The 17,092-nt window shown below is 52.9% G+C and overlaps 7 protein-coding genes across 7 annotated transcripts; 4 read left to right on the forward strand and 3 right to left on the reverse strand.

Moving 5' to 3' along the window:
* Positions 1-281: 281 nt before the first annotated feature.
* On the forward strand, positions 282-3,039 carry BDP81DRAFT_67683 (uncharacterized protein). Its single transcript, XM_060596141.1, has 3 exons — positions 282-315; positions 464-2,518; positions 2,780-3,039. Exons 2-3 carry the CDS (start codon positions 647-649, stop codon positions 2,996-2,998), a joined length of 2,091 nt encoding a protein of 696 aa, XP_060442150.1. The 5' UTR covers positions 282-315; positions 464-646; the 3' UTR covers positions 2,999-3,039.
* Positions 3,040-5,440: 2,401 nt separating this feature from the next.
* Positions 5,441-7,543, forward strand: BDP81DRAFT_463277 (amidase signature domain-containing protein; the record flags this gene model as incomplete). The annotated part of the gene is made up of 2 exons (XM_060593998.1): positions 5,441-6,872; positions 6,993-7,543. The coding sequence occupies 2 exons, from the start codon at positions 5,441-5,443 to the stop codon at positions 7,541-7,543; spliced, it is 1,983 nt and encodes a 660-aa protein (XP_060442151.1).
* Positions 7,544-9,761: 2,218 nt separating this feature from the next.
* On the forward strand, positions 9,762-10,867 carry BDP81DRAFT_326332 (WSC domain-containing protein; the record flags this gene model as incomplete). Its single annotated transcript, XM_060585056.1, has 2 exons — positions 9,762-10,028; positions 10,088-10,867. Coding segments are annotated over 2 exons (1,047 nt in total), but the record flags the coding sequence as incomplete, so codon positions are not given.
* Positions 10,868-11,431: 564 nt separating this feature from the next.
* On the reverse strand, positions 11,432-12,035 carry BDP81DRAFT_433992 (uncharacterized protein). The gene has a single exon (XM_060590919.1). It carries the CDS (start codon positions 12,009-12,011, stop codon positions 11,490-11,492), a length of 522 nt encoding a protein of 173 aa, XP_060442153.1. The 5' UTR covers positions 12,012-12,035; the 3' UTR covers positions 11,432-11,489.
* A 91-nt stretch (positions 12,036-12,126) lies between these two features.
* Positions 12,127-13,403, reverse strand: BDP81DRAFT_433993 (Alpha/Beta hydrolase protein). The gene has a single exon (XM_060590920.1). The coding sequence runs from the start codon at positions 13,239-13,241 to the stop codon at positions 12,315-12,317; it is 927 nt and encodes a 308-aa protein (XP_060442154.1). The 5' UTR covers positions 13,242-13,403; the 3' UTR covers positions 12,127-12,314.
* Positions 13,404-13,749: 346 nt separating this feature from the next.
* BDP81DRAFT_326116 (uncharacterized protein) lies at positions 13,750-14,772 on the forward strand (the record flags this gene model as incomplete). The annotated part of the gene is made up of 3 exons (XM_060585036.1): positions 13,750-14,008; positions 14,068-14,461; positions 14,529-14,772. 3 exons carry the CDS (start codon positions 13,750-13,752, stop codon positions 14,770-14,772), a joined length of 897 nt encoding a protein of 298 aa, XP_060442155.1.
* Positions 14,773-15,032: 260 nt separating this feature from the next.
* BDP81DRAFT_463280 (maltose permease MAL31) lies at positions 15,033-17,031 on the reverse strand (the record flags this gene model as incomplete). Its single annotated transcript, XM_060593999.1, has 6 exons — positions 15,033-15,168; positions 15,206-15,541; positions 15,740-16,000; positions 16,061-16,456; positions 16,516-16,704; positions 16,898-17,031. 6 exons carry the CDS (start codon positions 17,029-17,031, stop codon positions 15,033-15,035), a joined length of 1,452 nt encoding a protein of 483 aa, XP_060442156.1.
* Between the last annotated feature and the right edge of the window lie 61 nt (positions 17,032-17,092).

Here is a 17,092-nt window from a genome sequence, read left to right on the forward strand (position 1 = left end):
CACCAGACAGCTCGATTCCTTCCATATTCGCCTTACTAACCAGCAGGGCAAGTTCCAGAACATCAAGAATATTTTTCTTGTCTCAGCCCTCTTCCCCGCGATCGGACGCAATCTCAACCACCAAGCACCCGCCACCTGCAAAAAAAGCGCAAGGCCGGAGCGGGAAGAACACGATTCATTCGGTCCAGGCACCAAGCATCGACGACAAATACCTCTCAAAGACCCGATCCGACCCCTCTCTCGCTTTGACGTCTTGGTCTTTGCTCGTCTTTTTCCCTCTTGGCTTCCGGAGTTTGTTTTTCTGCATTGTTGCTTGTGAGTACTTTATTACAGACTGCCATATTCTCTCACTTTCCCATTGCTGCGGGTCATTCCACCGCCACTTCCTGCCTTCCAGCTATCAGATGGCACACAGCTTTGCTGCTACTCCAAGAAGAAGAAAATGCTCATGGCTTCTGTGCAGACGCTTCACGATTTAACGACCGTCAATGGACCTCCTGAGATACCACTAGACTTCTGCTTGCTTCATCAACCTCGACCGAGACCCCAGGTCTCCACAAGAGCTTCAAGGCTCTACTTCAACATCCTCACTAGGCATTTGCTGCCAGGTTCACCACTCTCCACCAAGAGGTGAGGTCCGCTCAACATGAGCGCTCCTCCCCCGCCTCCGCCTCATGGCGAGGCACCCAAAACCACTGCTGGCTCTCCGCCTCCTGGCAGTGGCCTGGGCCCAGGCAATTATGACATATTCGTCATTCCCCAGCGCGATAAGGGCGGCGGATTTATCTATCTACCCTCTCTGGCGCCCCAAGGCCCTAGTTTCGCCGCTGGCTTCGCATGCGCCCTCGTCATGGTCGTCATGTTCCAGAGCATGGCGCCTGCCTTCAAGGCATGGTGGTTTACATACCAGGGCATGGGAAACATGGGTATGGCCTTGCTTGTCATAGCCGTCGGCGTGGGAGCCTGGGCTTGGGGAAAGTCGCAGAACCAGGGCGCTTCTCCGAATAACGGCTCGAGTGGCTACCGCCCCGGCCCCGGTAGCTACGGCTCAGGCGCCAACTTCAACAACAGCTACGCGAATGCTGGCCCGCCGCCGCCTCCGCCGCCTCACGGCAACCAATACAACGGCCCTCCCCCGAACAGCCCGCCGCCCAACCACGGCGCGGGAAACGGCGGTCCTAGGTCTCAATGGCAAGAACGACCTCAGCCTCCACCCCCTCAGGAACCTGAAACTGAACCTGAGCCAGAGCCTGAACCTCGAAAACCAGATCCTCCTCCTCCTCCTCCCCCACCAAAACCAAAACAACCTGATCCGCCGAAAACAAACACCTGGGAGAAGGCACGGGAGGAGACGAAGAAGCGCGAACAGGAGCGCAAGGCAAAGGAGGACGAGGAGCGCCGCAAAGCAGAGATGGCGCGGAAGCTAAAGGAGTTCCGCGAAAGAGAAGCTCGAGAACGAGCCAGGAGGGAGAAGGAGGACCGCGAAAGACGAGAGAAGCTAGAACAAGAGATACGCGAAAAGGAAGACTTGAAACAGAAACTTGAAAAGGAACGTCAGGAAAGAGAAAAACTACAGCGCGAAAAGGAAAGGGCCGAGGAGGAGGCCAAAGCCGCCAGAGAACGCGAAGCGAAGGAAGCAAAGGAGCGGGAACTCAAGGCCAACAAAGAGAAGGAGGACAAGGCGCGCGAAGAAGCCCGCAAGAAGGAGGCAGCCGAAGCCGCCGCCCGCAAAGCCCGTGTCGAGGCGCAACTAGAAGCCTTTCGGAAAGCCAAGAGAGAGCGCGAGGAAGCAGAAAAGGCAAAGAAGGATCGCGAAGACGCAGAAAAGGCCAAGAAGCTGGCCGAGGAGGAGGCAGCTCGCAAAGCCAAAGAGGAAGCTGCACTCAAGGCCAAGGAGGCAGAAGAGGCCGAAAAGGCACGCAAGGGAAGTAGCTACGCCTACTCGTCCGGCGAGAAGACGAGTATGTGGCCCAACGGCCGACCCCCTGCTCCCCCCTCCACGGCGGCTTCGACGCCGCCGAGACCTCCCCCGTCCGCATCGTCCGCACCCCCGAGACCTCCCCCCTCTGCTAGCTCTATGCCGCCTCCAAGGCCGGCGCCTTCCGCAGCTTCATCCTCCAACACGGCCAGACAACCGCCGCGACCGTCGGCACGGACTGTCGACGAAGACCAATACTCATACCGACCATACGATAAGCCGAGACACCGACCCGCGTCTTCTGTCGGCTCCGAGTCATCGTGGGCCCCGTCAGCCACCACGACAAGAACGACGCCGCCGCCTAGCATGCGCGGCCCTTACACGACCAAGGATCCCGACAAGATTGTCATCAGAGCTGTCTACCTATTCATGAACCAGTTCGCAAAGACGCCTGCGAGCCAGCTCGTTTCGGGGTTTGGCACAGTGACAGATGGGCTCATCCTGCGAATCACGACCGAAGGTCTCTTCATCGACGACGACGTCCGCGGCGTCCCGCAGCGCGAGTGGGACGTCAAGGCTTGGACGCTAAAGCTGGTCGAGGTATGGTGCCCCCCGCACTGCTTGAATTCGAATGCTGCTTCTGCCCCTGCGATGAATTCCCAAAACCATCCTTCGGGTTTGTTTCAAAAGATGGCGAATCAGCGAGCCCGTACGGCGGACCGGGGAGCCACCAAGATGCTCACGGGCGACGAAGCCGATGCCTACCTGACCGAAATGTTGCGTGCTTGCAAGAGTTGCTGTCGTCTTGGCTTGTGCGACACCAAATTCAAAGATACTAACATGGGTTCTGCGTCCGGACAGACTGGGGAGTGGAAGACAAAGAGCCTGCACGTGCTGCGCGCAACAGTCCGAGACCAAGAAGGCAAGCGATACATGTTTGTCTTGGATGAAGAAGAGGCCTGGAAGGTCGCCGTGGGCGTGCAGCGGTTGCGTAAGGGCACCCAGGTACGCTCGCTGGGTGTCAGCGGCATGAGCGCGTCCGATGCGCGCAACACGCTCGAGACTCTGGGCTGGTCATGAGACTGCTTGGGCTTACTGGGACGAATTTCGATTCAAGTCTATACCTTTTATGCCGGGCGTATGAGTCCGCCTTTGTCGATATCATAATATGGGTGGCTGGGAGATGAGGATGTTGACAACGGGTGGGCAGGCAACGCTGCTCCTTCTTATACGACAACTGTGGAGGGTCGACTCGATGACGAGGACGTGCCAGTTTGATTGGCATTCTTTTCGGTTTACGTGGAATTTGGTTGCATAGCAGAGCGCGGGATGGTCAAAAACATTCCAGAAAAAGCTGGGACGAAACCATTGTCCAATGATTTTTTTCAACAGCATCGATGGCCCGGTTGGGCACATCCTAGGATACCTCTAGTTAAGCAATCTCTCGCTGACGACCTCAACAAGGTTGGCTGTGCGGGGGGTGTTGATGAGTTTGACTACTTAATGACGATACGACTTCAAGTTTTTCCATGTCTTCTTATTGTGAATTGTCAAGTAAGGGAACTCACTGCAGTTTTCTATGACTGTCAGCTAGTCCGGTTGTCAACCGGAGTTAAACCAGGCAACTGGGTTGCGTGGAGTTTTCGACATGGGCTATCCTGACGGCGGAGGCTGGGAAGTGGGTGGGTTACTCCTCGCGGGACTTCTGTTCTCTTCTCCAGCCATCAAAGGAAAGAGGACCGCGGTTTTCAGACGAAAGAATTGCTTGTTTGGTGATCAATAGCCTCAGGATGTTTGTTCTCTCATTACTAACGGTCATACCCAACTCCAATGGATGATATCCAAGTAGTGCACAGGAGTCGTCCACGTCACGTAAACATTTTCAGTAATCGTCTTGGGCTACTACTGGCCGCTGCGACTCACATTGCTGGAGAGAGCCTTTCCTTGCCTAATCTACTGTCTCTGACGTTTAGGAGGGTAATGATTTTTCTGAACCACCGGTGAGGACCTCCCGGTATTACCTTGAGAAAAAGTCCCGCATTGAGGAACTGCAGAAGTACTTGCAAGTGTCCCCGTATCGCTATCGGCATTTGCGATAATTACCTTGGTAGCCCCCCCACCCCACTTGGTGACTGCATGTGTAAAAAAGCCGACGCAGGGAAGACGGTTTGGAGATATCGGAGAGAAGAGGGGAGATAACTGTAGCGGCATTTTAGTCGGCCAAGAGCGGTTTTTCATTGACTCCAACTCGTCATAAGACTTGGCCGTTCTCCAATCTCGGTACCTACTGGGGTCATTGACGATAACCCAGCAGAGTTGGGCTTATCTGCTGATTTTGTTCTCGGAACTAGACAGGACCTAGCACGGGCTGTATTCTTACCTTTTTCTGAGAAACAAATTTTAGCGTGGAACTTGGAATAAGCTTGCTAGAGTTTGGGCACAGTTGGGACCGTCTGTCTACCTAAGTTTGCTTTGAGTGTCGGATCGGTTCCGACAGAGTTTACCGGCCCGCAGGAAACACACGAGGACTATCCGTAGATGGACCGTCTCTTATTGGGGTATCTTGGTGGGGGAACCGTCGTGTCGGGAATCTTTGCGCCCGTTGAGCTCACTCTTGGGTTCCCTTTTCCCCAGATGATGACGTCTGAGTATGGTGTTGAATGGTAACCTCAATTCTTTTGTGTCTGACCCATTGGTGTACTTACGCAAGTTATGTTTGTTGATCGTAGTCAATTGCAATTATCAGCACATCCTACGGGCCTAGTGACGGCCGACCGACTCCCGTTCCTGCTGACTAGAGTCCGGCCCCGGGAAACCGATCCAACTACCGACATCGGCCGGGACTTCTTTGTGAGAGTCAACGCGAGGTCTCGATTGCCCCTCCGACCCCAAGTCAAGATTTACCGATATCCTCGTTCCGCAAAAGGCCACCCGATAACGACGCAATGGACTTGCTAATTCTACTACGTATGCCCACAGCCCATCTGAGCGGGGACTAGAGCGATGACAAGGACAAGATACCCCAGCCCGCAAACCGGTTCCGGCTCTCAGACTCTGCAAGCTAGCGATGCGGACTCGCATGCATGGTCCCTTTCGTGGAGTCCCCATGATAAGCAACCGTAACCGCAACCCCCGAAGCTGGAAAGTGGCCCCGTCATGGAAACAACGACCGAATCAGATAAGCCTGGCGGGATAATGAGTATTATTGCTTTCTTGCCATGGTCCTGATTCTAAGCAATTTGGACCCAGCTACCTACCTTGAGCCAGTTCTGATATGGAAAAAAAAAGGCAACCAATAGACAAGAAAGCTGGACTGGGGCAAGGGAAAGGAAAATCCCTCCCTCCACCTGCAGACCTATCGTTCAGATACCAGGAATTGGTCATCTTGATTGGATGTTGTAACTCGAGTCCGAATACACACATTCCTCATATAAAGAGTAATGTCGCATCCACGGCGTCCAGCAGGCTCGCTGCCCTAGGCTAGGAACCCAGCACAAGGACTGAGGCGCCCAAGACTCAGCAATGAAGGCATTCACACTCCTCGCCCTCGTCGGCGTCACCGCAGCCGACCTAACCTCCACCGGCGCATCCCTAATCCTCAACGACATCTACTACTTCGTCTCCCCCTTCTCCCAGGGGAACCCCTCAAACTCCTCCTTCAACATCAAATCCCTCCCCCGCGCCTTCGGCTTCACCCCCGTCACAGTCGTCGCCGAGCCCCTCCCCAAATCCTCCCTCCCATCCCTCTTCGCAAACTGGACGTCCCAAGATGACGTCTGGCAGCCCGCCTTCCTCGGCGCAATCTTCCTCGCCGGGCTCGATACGCCGTGCCTCACAAAGGAAACCTACGACGGCACGAACAAGACCCAGTCCATCGTCGCGCCCTTTGCTCCTAGTGTTAGCAGCAGCAGCAGCAGCAGCAGCAACATCCCCTCGGGCCCATACTTCCTCGACACATCAACAGGCGCCCTCCACCAAGCCTACCGCCTCTACCCAGACTACGCAGGCGCCTTCTCCGAATCCCTCCTCCAGAAGCAAGACACCACCTTCCAAACCCTCTCCGCCCAGGTACCCGCCTCCGCCTCCCTCACAATCGGCGTCCCCTCCCGCCTGTACTCCCTGGCAGCTCGCTCCCCCGCGAAACCCCTTGCCGGCGTCCGCGTAGGCGTAAAAGACATCTACGACCTCGCCGGCGTCAAAAAGTCCAACGGCAACAGAGCCTGGTACGCCCTCTACCCACCCGCGACCTCCACCGCCCCCGCAATCCAAGCTTTGCTCGACGCGGGCGCCGTGGTGGTGGGATACCAGAAGCCCTCGCAGTTTGCAAACGGCGAGACGGCGACGGCGGATTGGGTGGATTACCACTCCCCCTTCAACCCGCGCGGCGACGGCTACAACGATCCCTCTTCCTCGTCCTCGGGCGCCGGAGCATCCATAGCTTCGTATGAGTGGTTGGACATCGCAGTAGGCAGCGACACGGGCGGCTCGATCCGCGGACCGTCTGCCGCGCAGGGTCTCTTTGGGAACCGGCCTTCGCACGGGTTGGTTGGGTTAGATGGCGTGATGCCGCTCTCGCCTACCCTCGACACCGCCGGGTTTCTGACGCGGGATCCGTGGATCTGGGATGAGGCGAATAAGGTGCTGTACGGGGCGAATTACACCTCGCTGGTTGGGACCGAGGCGGAGGTGACGTATCCCGAGACGGTGTATACTGTCGACTTTCCTACCGACGAGGGACCAGCCGCGCAGATGCTGAATAAGTTTGCCGAGAACGTGGTTGCGTTCTTGGGCACGAAAGCGACGGCGCTGAATCTGACGTCTGCTTGGGCCGAGTCCGGGCCCGAGGAGGTGCGAAATCAGACGCTGGATGAGGTTTTGGGGTTGACGTATGCTATGCTCATCACCAAGGAGCAGACGCCGCTTGTGCGTGATCCGTTTTATGCTGATTATACCGGTAAGTCTCTCTCTCCGTGTTCTTTCTTTCTTCGTATCTTTGCTTTTTCTTCTCCTTCGAAAGAAGGAACAAGCCCCGATCCTCTTTCACTTGTCAGCCGACTAACACCAAACTTGATAGCCGCCCACAACGGCCGCCTCCCTTTCATCAACCCCGTCCCCCTCGCACGCTGGGGCTGGGGCGACGCGCAACCCGCCAGCGCCCTCGACGACGCAAGAGCCAACAAGACGCTCTTCATGGACTGGTTCAACACCGAGATCCTGCCTCCCTCTGCTCCTCCTGCCCTGAACACCTCTTCCTCGTCAACATGCTCCTCGGCTCTCCTCTTCTACGTAGGTTCCTCCGGCCGCGCCTCCCTCCGAAACCGCTACCCTACGACCACGACGCCCACTCCGCCGCTGGGCTTCTCCAATGGCCGGCTGAGCGTCTTCAGCGGCGCGCCGGACCATGTTTTCCCCCTGGGAGAGGTCGGTAGCGTGAGTTCTGTTACGAATGCGACGGAGATGTTGCCTGTTACTGTGGATGTTATGGCTGCGAAGGGGTGTGATGGGTTGATTGTGAGGTTGGCGCAGGATTTGGTGGGAGCTGGGATTTTGAAGGTGCCGTTGGCTGGGGGGACGCTTGCTGGGGGTGAGGTTCTGTTCAGGAGGGACGTTGAGGAGTGGTTTTGATGAGGGAGGTTAGACGTATAGAAGATTACAAGACGAGTATAACGTATAACTAATGTTTTATATGAACCAGCGGCTACCCTGGATTCTGGTGAATATTATACTTGCTTAGTGCGACAGGTACTCAGTCGGGAACTTACCTTGAGGTAAGGTAAGTGCATTCTATAAGGTACCCCGACGTTCAATCACGTGCCGTTACCGGCAGGCAGCACCGTCCTCGCTCTTTCTCATCTCCATGTCTCTCCTTCCCGTCTCATCAAGGAGGTGAATCCAAGTCACCTGACCTCCCATCACCAGGCATCCAAGGGTATATATATCCCCCCTCAATCCCATTTCTGTCACCAGCACAGCACCGCCTGTCTAGGTCGGCGAGGTCAGGTCAAGCTGTGTGCGAGGTGGTCGAGTGGTTAAATAAACAAATACCCTAATGAAGTCAGATTTCGGGTTGACTGAGGGGCGCGCTGTTCGAATCCGGGCAGGGGCGTGAGTTCTAAGGTTAGTATCCCCCCCCCCCATCCATTTTTTTTCTTTTTCTTTTTTGGCCAATAACAACAGTAAGAGAGAAATCGACTAATACCCCCAGATTGTATGCAAAGTTGAAGAAGATACTGGTGGATTAACTGGGGTGTGTTAGCTCATTGTGGAAAGCAAGATCAGCATGACTCCAATCATGGACACGTTCCGAGAACTTCGCGAGGTTCTTCATGACCGAAAGCTAACTAGCAAGCTATAGCCAACTGTGGTGACGTTGGCGATCGTGGATGCTGCGCCGGCACAACGTGCCAGACCACCAGAGCCCCCGTCGGCGGCGTCGGAATGATTTGCCAGTAAAATTCAGAAAGGTACGTGGCTATCGTCGTATGATTGAACAGGACCGAGTGTTAATCTTGAATCTGTTCTAAAGACACGGCTATGGCCCAGTTGTCAACCTACTGCCTCGAATAGAAGGGGACACTGTACCAAATGCTATATTACAAGGCGTCATAGGTGTTGAGCACTCTTGATGTTTCGATGTTTTAAACGTAACTGAGGCTGTCATGGGCCTCTTTTAGATTAAAAGCAAAGTCAATTTATCGTTTGTTCCAACAACCTTAATTCCTGCGCCATAGGCTAAACTTTGTGCGACTACAAATGACCTGCAGGACTCCTTTCCCTTTTGTTTCCCCTACATCCACGTAGCCTACCTACTTATTCCTGATTGTCGCGAACTGCTTGAGCAAGTGCCTAGGAACTCGAGAGAGCTCTGGTTTGGAGGTCTATCTTGCATCACTACAGTTTAGACCGACATTTTAGCCTCACAGTCCAAAGTTGACACTTGACAGTCGCCATCACTAGTAAAGTCTAAAAAGCACCGACCTCATTTGATATCTTGTGAATGAATTACAATTCATCTCAACTGGGTAGGTATTTCGGCAGACACCTTCATTCGGCGTACCCACCCACACATCCGGAAAGGAACCGGCACGGGAGGTCTTCAGGGGCATTGAGACATCGTTGAGCGGCATCGGTTTGTGGATGGATATCTTTGTATGACCCGACAAAGATCACCAGCTAGCGTGCGTTTCGAAACACTTCCTTCGTCTAGAACACGAAGCGGGATATTCTCATCAATGAGTTGATTTGGCTTTTCGGCCGCTTTTATACTAGTTCCGCCTACTGCGCGGACGCTAAGCATAGCTCTCACTGTCTCATGAGCTCCATCAAGATGCCTCCTTCCTATTGAGGCCAAAGAAATAGCTACAGACCACTACTTCGTACTTTCATAGGCTTGGCAAAAAGCCGCAGACACGTGGGGTTACAACATGGCATTCAGACTTTCGCCATCGTTCCTGTTTGGTGAGGAATGGTGGCGGCGAGGAGCGAAGAAGCCCGTCTTTATGTAAGTGCCGGAAAAAGCTAGCTTCACTGTTAGATCAGGGACGAGTCGGACGGTTACTCCAGCCTCTAGAATTGAAGTGGAAACGTTCACCCGAAAGTCTTTCAATCCTTCGCCTCTGCTAACAAGGCTATTGTTCTCCCGGCGCTAGGTATGCATGATGGCTATGAGAGCTGAGTTCGTGGCTTCCTTGGCAGTGGGATATCTAATGTGTTACACAAAGGAACTATGCAAATGTAGATACCAGGCTGAGACCGTCGTAAATATAAGGTAGCAGACTGTTCTTGTCAACTATATCGAAACAACCAGCTCATCATCCTTTCATCTTTTCTCCCACGCGCAATCATGCAGTCTCAAACCTCTATTCCACGCTTGTTCCTGGTGCTGACTGCTTGCGCCAATGCAGCCTCCATCGCAAAGCGAGATGTCAAAACCTCATCAACTCTGCAAACTGGATGGTCTTACTCTGGCTGTTATACCGATAACAATAATGGCATCCGACAGCTGTCACGGGATGGATACAGAGATTACAATGCCATGACTGAAGAAACATGTATAGCATATTGTAGCAGCAAAGGCTACCCCGTTGCGGGAGTCGAGTATTCTAGCGAGGTAAGCCATGCCAATTTGCCCTCCTCCATCGTGCACATACATGTACTCACATTTCCTAGTGTTACTGCGACTTTCAATTAGCTTCAACTTCGGTAAAGAAGCCCGAGACCGACTGCAACATGCCCTGCAGCGGCGACAGCACAGAAGCCTGTGGCGGTAGCGACAGAATTTCGGTATTCACAAACGGCGTCGCGGCCCCAGTAATCAACCCCGGCCCTCCGGGCTGGTCATCCCTGGGCTGCCAGAACGATCCCGGCCCAAGACTTCTTTCTTACCGAGCCGGCGTCGCAGCTGGCGACTCCAAGATGTCGGTGTTGCAATGCACCAACGCATGCCAGGCTGCTGGCTACTCGCTCGCCGGCGTGGAATACTCGTCCGAGTGCTACTGCGACAACCAGTTTCGTAACACGGGCTCTTCGGGCTTCGACGGCTGCAACATGCTCTGCTCCGGCAACAGTTCCGAGTACTGTGGCGGTCCCAACCGGATCAACGTCTACCAGGCATCCGCCAAGCCCAAGGCTGCCAGTGTCATGCCCTCAGGATGGGCTGAGAAGGGATGTCTGAAGGACAACGTCCTTGGAAGGGCTCTTACGGTCAACGTTGGCGTTGTTGGCGGTACCCAGAACATGTCTGTTGGTGGCTGTGTTTCGGCGTGTTCTGCTGCTGGTTATCCCATCGCCGGTGTCGAGTACTCGCAGGAATGCTGGTGTGATAGCCAAATCAGAAATGGAGGTGTAGCGGCGTCGGATGGTTGCGATCTGCCTTGCAAGGGCAACACGGCAGAGCTATGTGGCGGAGGCAATCGTCTCAACGTTTATGCTTCGATTCCTCTGACCCTGCCGGTCAGCTCGACGTCCTCTTCGACCTCATCGACGACCTCGACAAGCTCTACTTCATCATCTGTCTCAACCACTTCGAGCTCCTCTACAACTTCAAAGTCTACAACTAGCTCCACTGCATCATCTACCTCGTCCACCACGAGTTCTTCCTCGAGCTCTTCGACGACGACTTCAAAATCCTCGACAAGCTCCACAGCATCTTCAACTACTTCCTCCACCCCATCTAGCACAACAAGCACTACGAGTAGCTCATCCACGAAGACTTCCACAATAACCACCACTAGCTCTTCGAGTACTACTGCCGCCACTTCGTCGTCTTCAAAGACGTCATCGTCCTCGTCCAGCTCAGTTGCTTCGGCTAACAGATGCCGCGCAACCACCAGTGAGTACTTTCGATCGACACTTGAATTTGCCGCAGAGAATCTAACAAATGTACAGGCAGTATTTATGTCCAGAACGGTGGCTTCGACAATGGCTTCAACAGCTGGAGCTTTGCGCTTTACCAACCCAGCGATCCAGTTTCGCAAGCTGTCATTTCAGACAACCATCAGACTTCAGGTTGCTCTGCTCTGTAAGTCACAAACTCTCTATGCCAACGGCAGATTGTATCATCAAGCAAATGCTAACACGGCCACAAAGCGCTTTCATCCCATCCGGTACTTCGAATCGCCAGGCTTACATCTACCAATCCCTTACCGGCCTGCCCCTTCGAGTCGCCAGGACTGTAACGTTTTATGCAGGCCGTCTTGACTCTGCGACAAAACAGGACAATGCGAAGGTCTATGTTGCTTGGGGAGATGCTATCATGGGCCCGTCTCCAGTCTGTGGCAGCTCTACGTACACGTGCTTGACGACTTACAGCGACGCGGGTGGATACAGACAACACACCTTCACCTTTACTCCCACTACAGCCAATGGTACCCTTTCCATAGGTTTCTCCTGGGATACTGGTTCGAATGCTGCCCCTGTCATTATCGATGACATTACTGTGTCTTGAGAACAGCTGTTGGACGCCGTCTACTACCCTTAATGAGCGATTGTATCTTTTGTTTTTAGAGAACCAGCATAGCGTAGAACTAGAAGATCTGAGAATTATTTCTGTCGGATTGGAAGCCCAATTCGGCCGCGAGTAAGGGCAGAGCATGGGCCACCTCGAGGGAGTACAATTAGACCTCGACTACCCACCCAACCTCCGGTTGGAATCTCCCTTTTACTCCTTACGCAGAATCAATCAATACAGAGATATTGATACTTCGTCACCCCCAGGACCCTACGGCTCGAACCAACTTCCCTGTGAAAGGAATACCAACAATTTCCATTCACTTCGTGTTCAGTAGAAACATGTTCAATATCCCGATTCCTGAAATGCCTTCTTACTTTGACGCCGGAAAAGTTTGGCACCTTCAACTGTGCTCAACCTGGCCGCGATTTCAATATCGGGAATTACCTACTGAATATTATTCAGTACGCGTCTAAGAAACTCTTTCTGTCCAGTAATGTTCTTCTCAAACGCGATTCCACCCTTGTACAAGTCAAAGTGGCCACCATCGACCCTCAACGCTTCTCCAAAGGGAGCACGTCTGACGCAGTCCTCGGCAGCACCTAATGATGCCTCGTGATCCCAGGTAGAGAGAACAACCAAGTATGGGCGAGTGCTCTTGTGGATGTGTAACAACGGCCGATTTATCATTATGTTCAGAAGAGATCGCCCAGCAATAAAATTGGGCCAATCTCGCCCGTCGTCAGGCGCCAAACGATGCCAGCCATCATAAGCCTCTTGTGATGCCATGACAGCTGTTGTGGACCCATCGCTGATGAGATCAACGTACTTCGGCTCCGTCGTCCCCAGAACGTACGCTCCGACGATGTCAGCAGCAGCCGTCATCGTCAACTTCAAGGACCGGAGAAGCGGCATCTGCGTTACACCAGCCAACCCGTCAACAAGAGGACATTGCGCTACACCGGCCGCCAGCTCGTGGTCTTCGGCCATGAGAGCTGTGGTGTGCATGCCGCCGAAGCTACTCCCCCAAACAACGATGCGTGATGAGTCGACCCACGTGTTCTGCTCCGGCTCCCGAACCCACTTGATCACATCGCGAAAGTCTTGTAGCTGATGCCCAACGTCGAGCACGTTCCGTGGGAAGCCCTCGCTCTCGCCAAAGCCCAGGTAGTCGAACGTGACGGCGGGGTAACCCTCGGCTGTGAAGTGGCTTGCGAAAGGAGCCAGGCCGGCGGCCTTGATGGCTCCGATGCCGTGACCCATCACGATGACGGGTGCTGGGTGTTTCATTCCGTCGGGTTTGTAGATGGAAACAGCAATCTTTTGGCCATTCCGGCTGGATGTAACGAATCGATCTTCGATAGTGTACCCCATGCTGATATCATGCAAAGTTTCATGGAAGTTGAAAGAGCTCAAGTAAAACGTCTTACACGAACCCTTATCCGACTTTATTCAACACAAGACGCATTCGACTGTGTCGTAATTTCGTTGCTCGACTCACCATCGGAGCGAATGGAAGCTTTTCGGCTTCTAGACATGCATAAGCGTCGCACGATCATTTGCACGGACTCAATTGAGCCTCGGCTTGTCATGTGGAGATGCTACACGGTGAAGGAGCTGTCCCAAACCTAAGTGGACGTTGTAATTGCGGGGAAGTATCAGACGGAGAACGGGTGTTGCCTGCCGGCTTTGCTGTCCATCCGTCGATCCGACGAATATAGGGTAGAGAGTGGTCGGCGAATAGCATCAGGCGTCGGCTATTCACCTCCAACTTCACTCTTTGACGGCTCAGGAAACAATGTCTTCCACACTTATTCAGTCGTCTTCATCTTTGTCCGCGAAACTTGTTGAGCTGTTTCGCAACTTCGAAACGCCAGGGATTATGAAGCTAGTCTTCCGACGTGGTTGGCCGAGATTTGTTCTTTCCTTGCTGCTTGGAATAGCCGCGCTTCGGAAATCCAACAGTCTTCTGAGCCAAGCAACTCTCAACAACTTCACTCAAGATAAGTATGACTGGCGAAGAGAGTTGGTGGTAGTTACCGGCGGATCCGGAGGCCTTGGGGACATGCTGGTACGTAAGCTAGCCAAGAATTGCATCAAAGTGATCAGTCTTGACGTTGTTCCACCGAGGACTCCGCTGCGTAAGTTTGGTCTGCGTTGCTGAATCTCAAATGACAAGTCTCGCTAAAGCTGCAATTAGCGTCAAATGCGTACTTCTATGAAGTGGACATCACATCAAGCAAGTCAATCAAAGAGATCGCAGGCCAAATCCGTCAAGATCACGGCGATCCTACGGTTTTGGTGAACAACGCAGGCGTCATGAAAATAGCCTCGATGCTAGACGAGACTGAGGAGCAAATTCGCCACGTTTTCGACGTCAACATCATTGCTAGCTTCCTCTTGATCAAGGAGTTATTGCCCTCAATGATCCACAACAACCATGGCCACGTGGTATCAGTTGCGAGCATGGCGAGTTTTGTGACGGGTGTAAATAATGTGGACTACTCTTGTTCCAAGATTGGCGTGCTAGCCCTGCATGAGGGACTTACCCAGGAGCTGAGGCACCGATACAAGGCACCAAGAGTGCGCACGAGGTGAGTCTAAGATTGACGATCTAGCAAGTAACTAAGCTGTGGAAAACTGACTTTGGCCAATGGATAGTATCATCCACCCGACCTATATAAGGACAGCTTTGATTGAAAAGGTCCACAGCTCGGGTCCCTTCAAGTCAAAAATACTTGAGCCGGAGCCCGTAGTTGATGCCATCTTCAAGCAGGTTGTCTCTGGTCGCAGTGGCCACGTTTACTTGCCAGGGGACTATGCCAGAGCGGCAGGACTACGCGCTTGGCCTCATTGGCTTCAGGAAAGTCTGAGAGATGCGCAGAAGGACACACTTTTACATTAAACCTGAACAAGAGGTTTGAGGACTAGGAATTGTATGTACGTCTTTGACAAATGAACAAAGGATGACACGGAACGTTTTGCTTCTTTCTCTGGTCCCTGGATAGTGTCCCGCGGCTAAAAGATTTCCAGTATGATTGAGAAATTGTAGAAGATTACTTGAATTAAAGGCCAGCTTGTTGACTATTGCTTCTCCAGGCGTGAGTCTTAGTTTTCCTAATGACGTTCAGCTCGGACTAGCCCTATCATACGTCGCGAGCTACGTCAGTGGCTCCCATCATGTGCAGCAGTCTCATTTCGCAACTGCACAGTCGTCTTATATGACTTGAACTTTCTCGCCGGAACGCCCTTTGCGAACATTTCGTCAAGCTCTTCATAGGAGCGACCGCCAGTTTTCAGGCTGGAAGAGCCAAAGATAAGCCAGGGAAAAGAGACACAAGCCACCAAAGATGAAGGCAATCTTGGCGCCGAGGTTGGCATTGTCCGGGTTGAACATGTACGGGATGACAAACTGACACATGACGTTGATGGAGTTTTTCGATGCATATCCGATAGCGACGGTCTCGGCTCGTAGACGAGAAGTAGACACCTCGGCAAGCAGAGAGAAGGCGGTTGATCCGATTGAGACCTTGTACCACCAGCTGTAGATGAGAATGAATGCAACGGTTCCTTTGATCATGGGCTGGCTGGTGCCAGTTCCCAATCCGCCTGTGATCAGAAGGAAGACTGTAAGAATGGCCAGGCCATAGAACGTCAGGTTTCTTCGGCCGACTCTGTCAATTACAGCGGCAGCCATTAAGTTGCCGACAATAGACAGGACGGGTTAAGCGATCTGAAGTTGGTAGCTCATTGAAGTGGAGTAACCGGCAAGCTGGAGATAGTCTAGGTAGTCAACTGTTAGTTCCGTTACTTTCATGACGAAATGGAGCTAAGCCTCGAATACGTTGTCGTTTGGCAAGCAGGTGGAATACTGGCAAGTGAAGTAGCTGGCCACAAAGGCAATTCCGCTGAAACTCTGAATGCAAAGAGGCATGATGCTGATGATCGTTCTCAGGTTTGACTTCTTAAAGCACTCCAGGTAGGTAACACCGTCTGTTTCGGCTTTGACCTCGTTGAGTGTGCGCTCAATGAGAGCAAGTTTCGCTCTTCCCTCATTACCGGAGTGTCCAAGCCTTCCAAGACTCTCAAGAGCTTCTTCCTTCTTCCCCTTAGATACTAGCCACCACGGAGATCTAAAGCAGGTTAGTCAAGTGTAAACATCTTCAATTTATCCTAAAGAATTGGTAACGTACTCAGGCATGAATGGCCAAAGAATCGCTGAAACTCCGGCAAAGCCGAATTGGCAGCAGAAGACTGTGCGGTAGGCCCAGCGGGACTCGACGGTGCCGGTGTAGTTGATTACAATAAACGCAACTAAAGGTCCGATTCCGTAGGCAACACCGACTCCACAAGTGAAGATGCCGCGGAGGGCCAGTGGTGTAATTTCTCCGATATAGCTCACCATGATGGTGCCGACAGCACCGAGCATGAAACCATTGAGAAGCTTTCCAGCAAAGAAGACCGGATTTTTTGTTGCAATGAACTCAATGGCGACGGCAATAAAGGAGATGACGAGGGCCAAAGCCAGGACTTTCTTCCGGCCGATGTAATCAGCGAGCTCGGCGGAGGCGATCGATGAAATTACGGCACTAGAAGGCGAAGTAAGTCTCACTTGCCCGAGATCAAAATGGTTAATTCTGATGCTTACGTGGCAATAGGTGCGCCGCTGAAGGCAGACTGCCAGATAGCTGGAAGGACATAGTCTCCGTTGAACTCGTATCCAAAGTCTTTGCGGAACTCGAGGATCCCCACAACAGCACCTACAGCCTGGACGTCGAAGCTGAGTAGGATGATAGTCCAGCATGCGTAAACACACCAGGCACATGCCCAGGGGTAACTGTCACGAAAGAGGTATAGCAGTGGATATCTCAGGGGTAGAGATAAGGGGTAGACAGGGGTATGGGCATACAAAAGGGGCTCCCTCGAGGGCTTCCCTTTTCCCCTTTCCATAGTTGATTAGACCACAGTTGATATCCCGATTTCCATGAGCTACTCTGTATGCTGATTCGTGACAGTAACGGACGAATGACTTCCAGATGCCCATCTCGTGGTCTTCAAAGTCGGCAGCGAGTGCCAACTGAGAGTCAGCGCTGACTTCAAGGTGCTTAGCGTCATGTTGTGAGTCAACCTTTTCGGCTGCATAGCCGTCGTCGTAATTCACCATGATTGTTTATTTCATGGATGAGAAGTACAAGAGCGAAAAGAGAGAGTTGAATCAAGGATTC

This window comes from Colletotrichum phormii, assembly GCF_030913505.1.
Source record: "Colletotrichum phormii strain CBS 102054 chromosome Unknown BDP81scaffold_17, whole genome shotgun sequence".
NCBI lineage: Eukaryota > Fungi > Ascomycota > Sordariomycetes > Glomerellales > Glomerellaceae > Colletotrichum > Colletotrichum phormii.

What these genes read in the sequence shown, in the direction of transcription:
- BDP81DRAFT_67683 (XM_060596141.1), top strand. Translation starts at nt 647, where the DNA reads ATGAGCGCTCCTCCCCCGCCTCCGCCTCATGGCGAGGCACCCAAAACC. An exon ending in GGACGCTAAAGCTGGTCGAG is followed by an intron (nt 2,519 to 2,779) that starts GTATGGTGCCCC and finishes GCGTCCGGACAG; the next exon opens with ACTGGGGAGTGGAAGACAAA.
- BDP81DRAFT_433992 (XM_060590919.1), bottom strand. Translation starts at nt 12,011, where the DNA reads ATGCTCTGCCCTTACTCGCGGCCGAATTGGGCTTCCAATCCGACAGAA.
- BDP81DRAFT_433993 (XM_060590920.1), bottom strand. Translation starts at nt 13,241, where the DNA reads ATGGGGTACACTATCGAAGATCGATTCGTTACATCCAGCCGGAATGGC.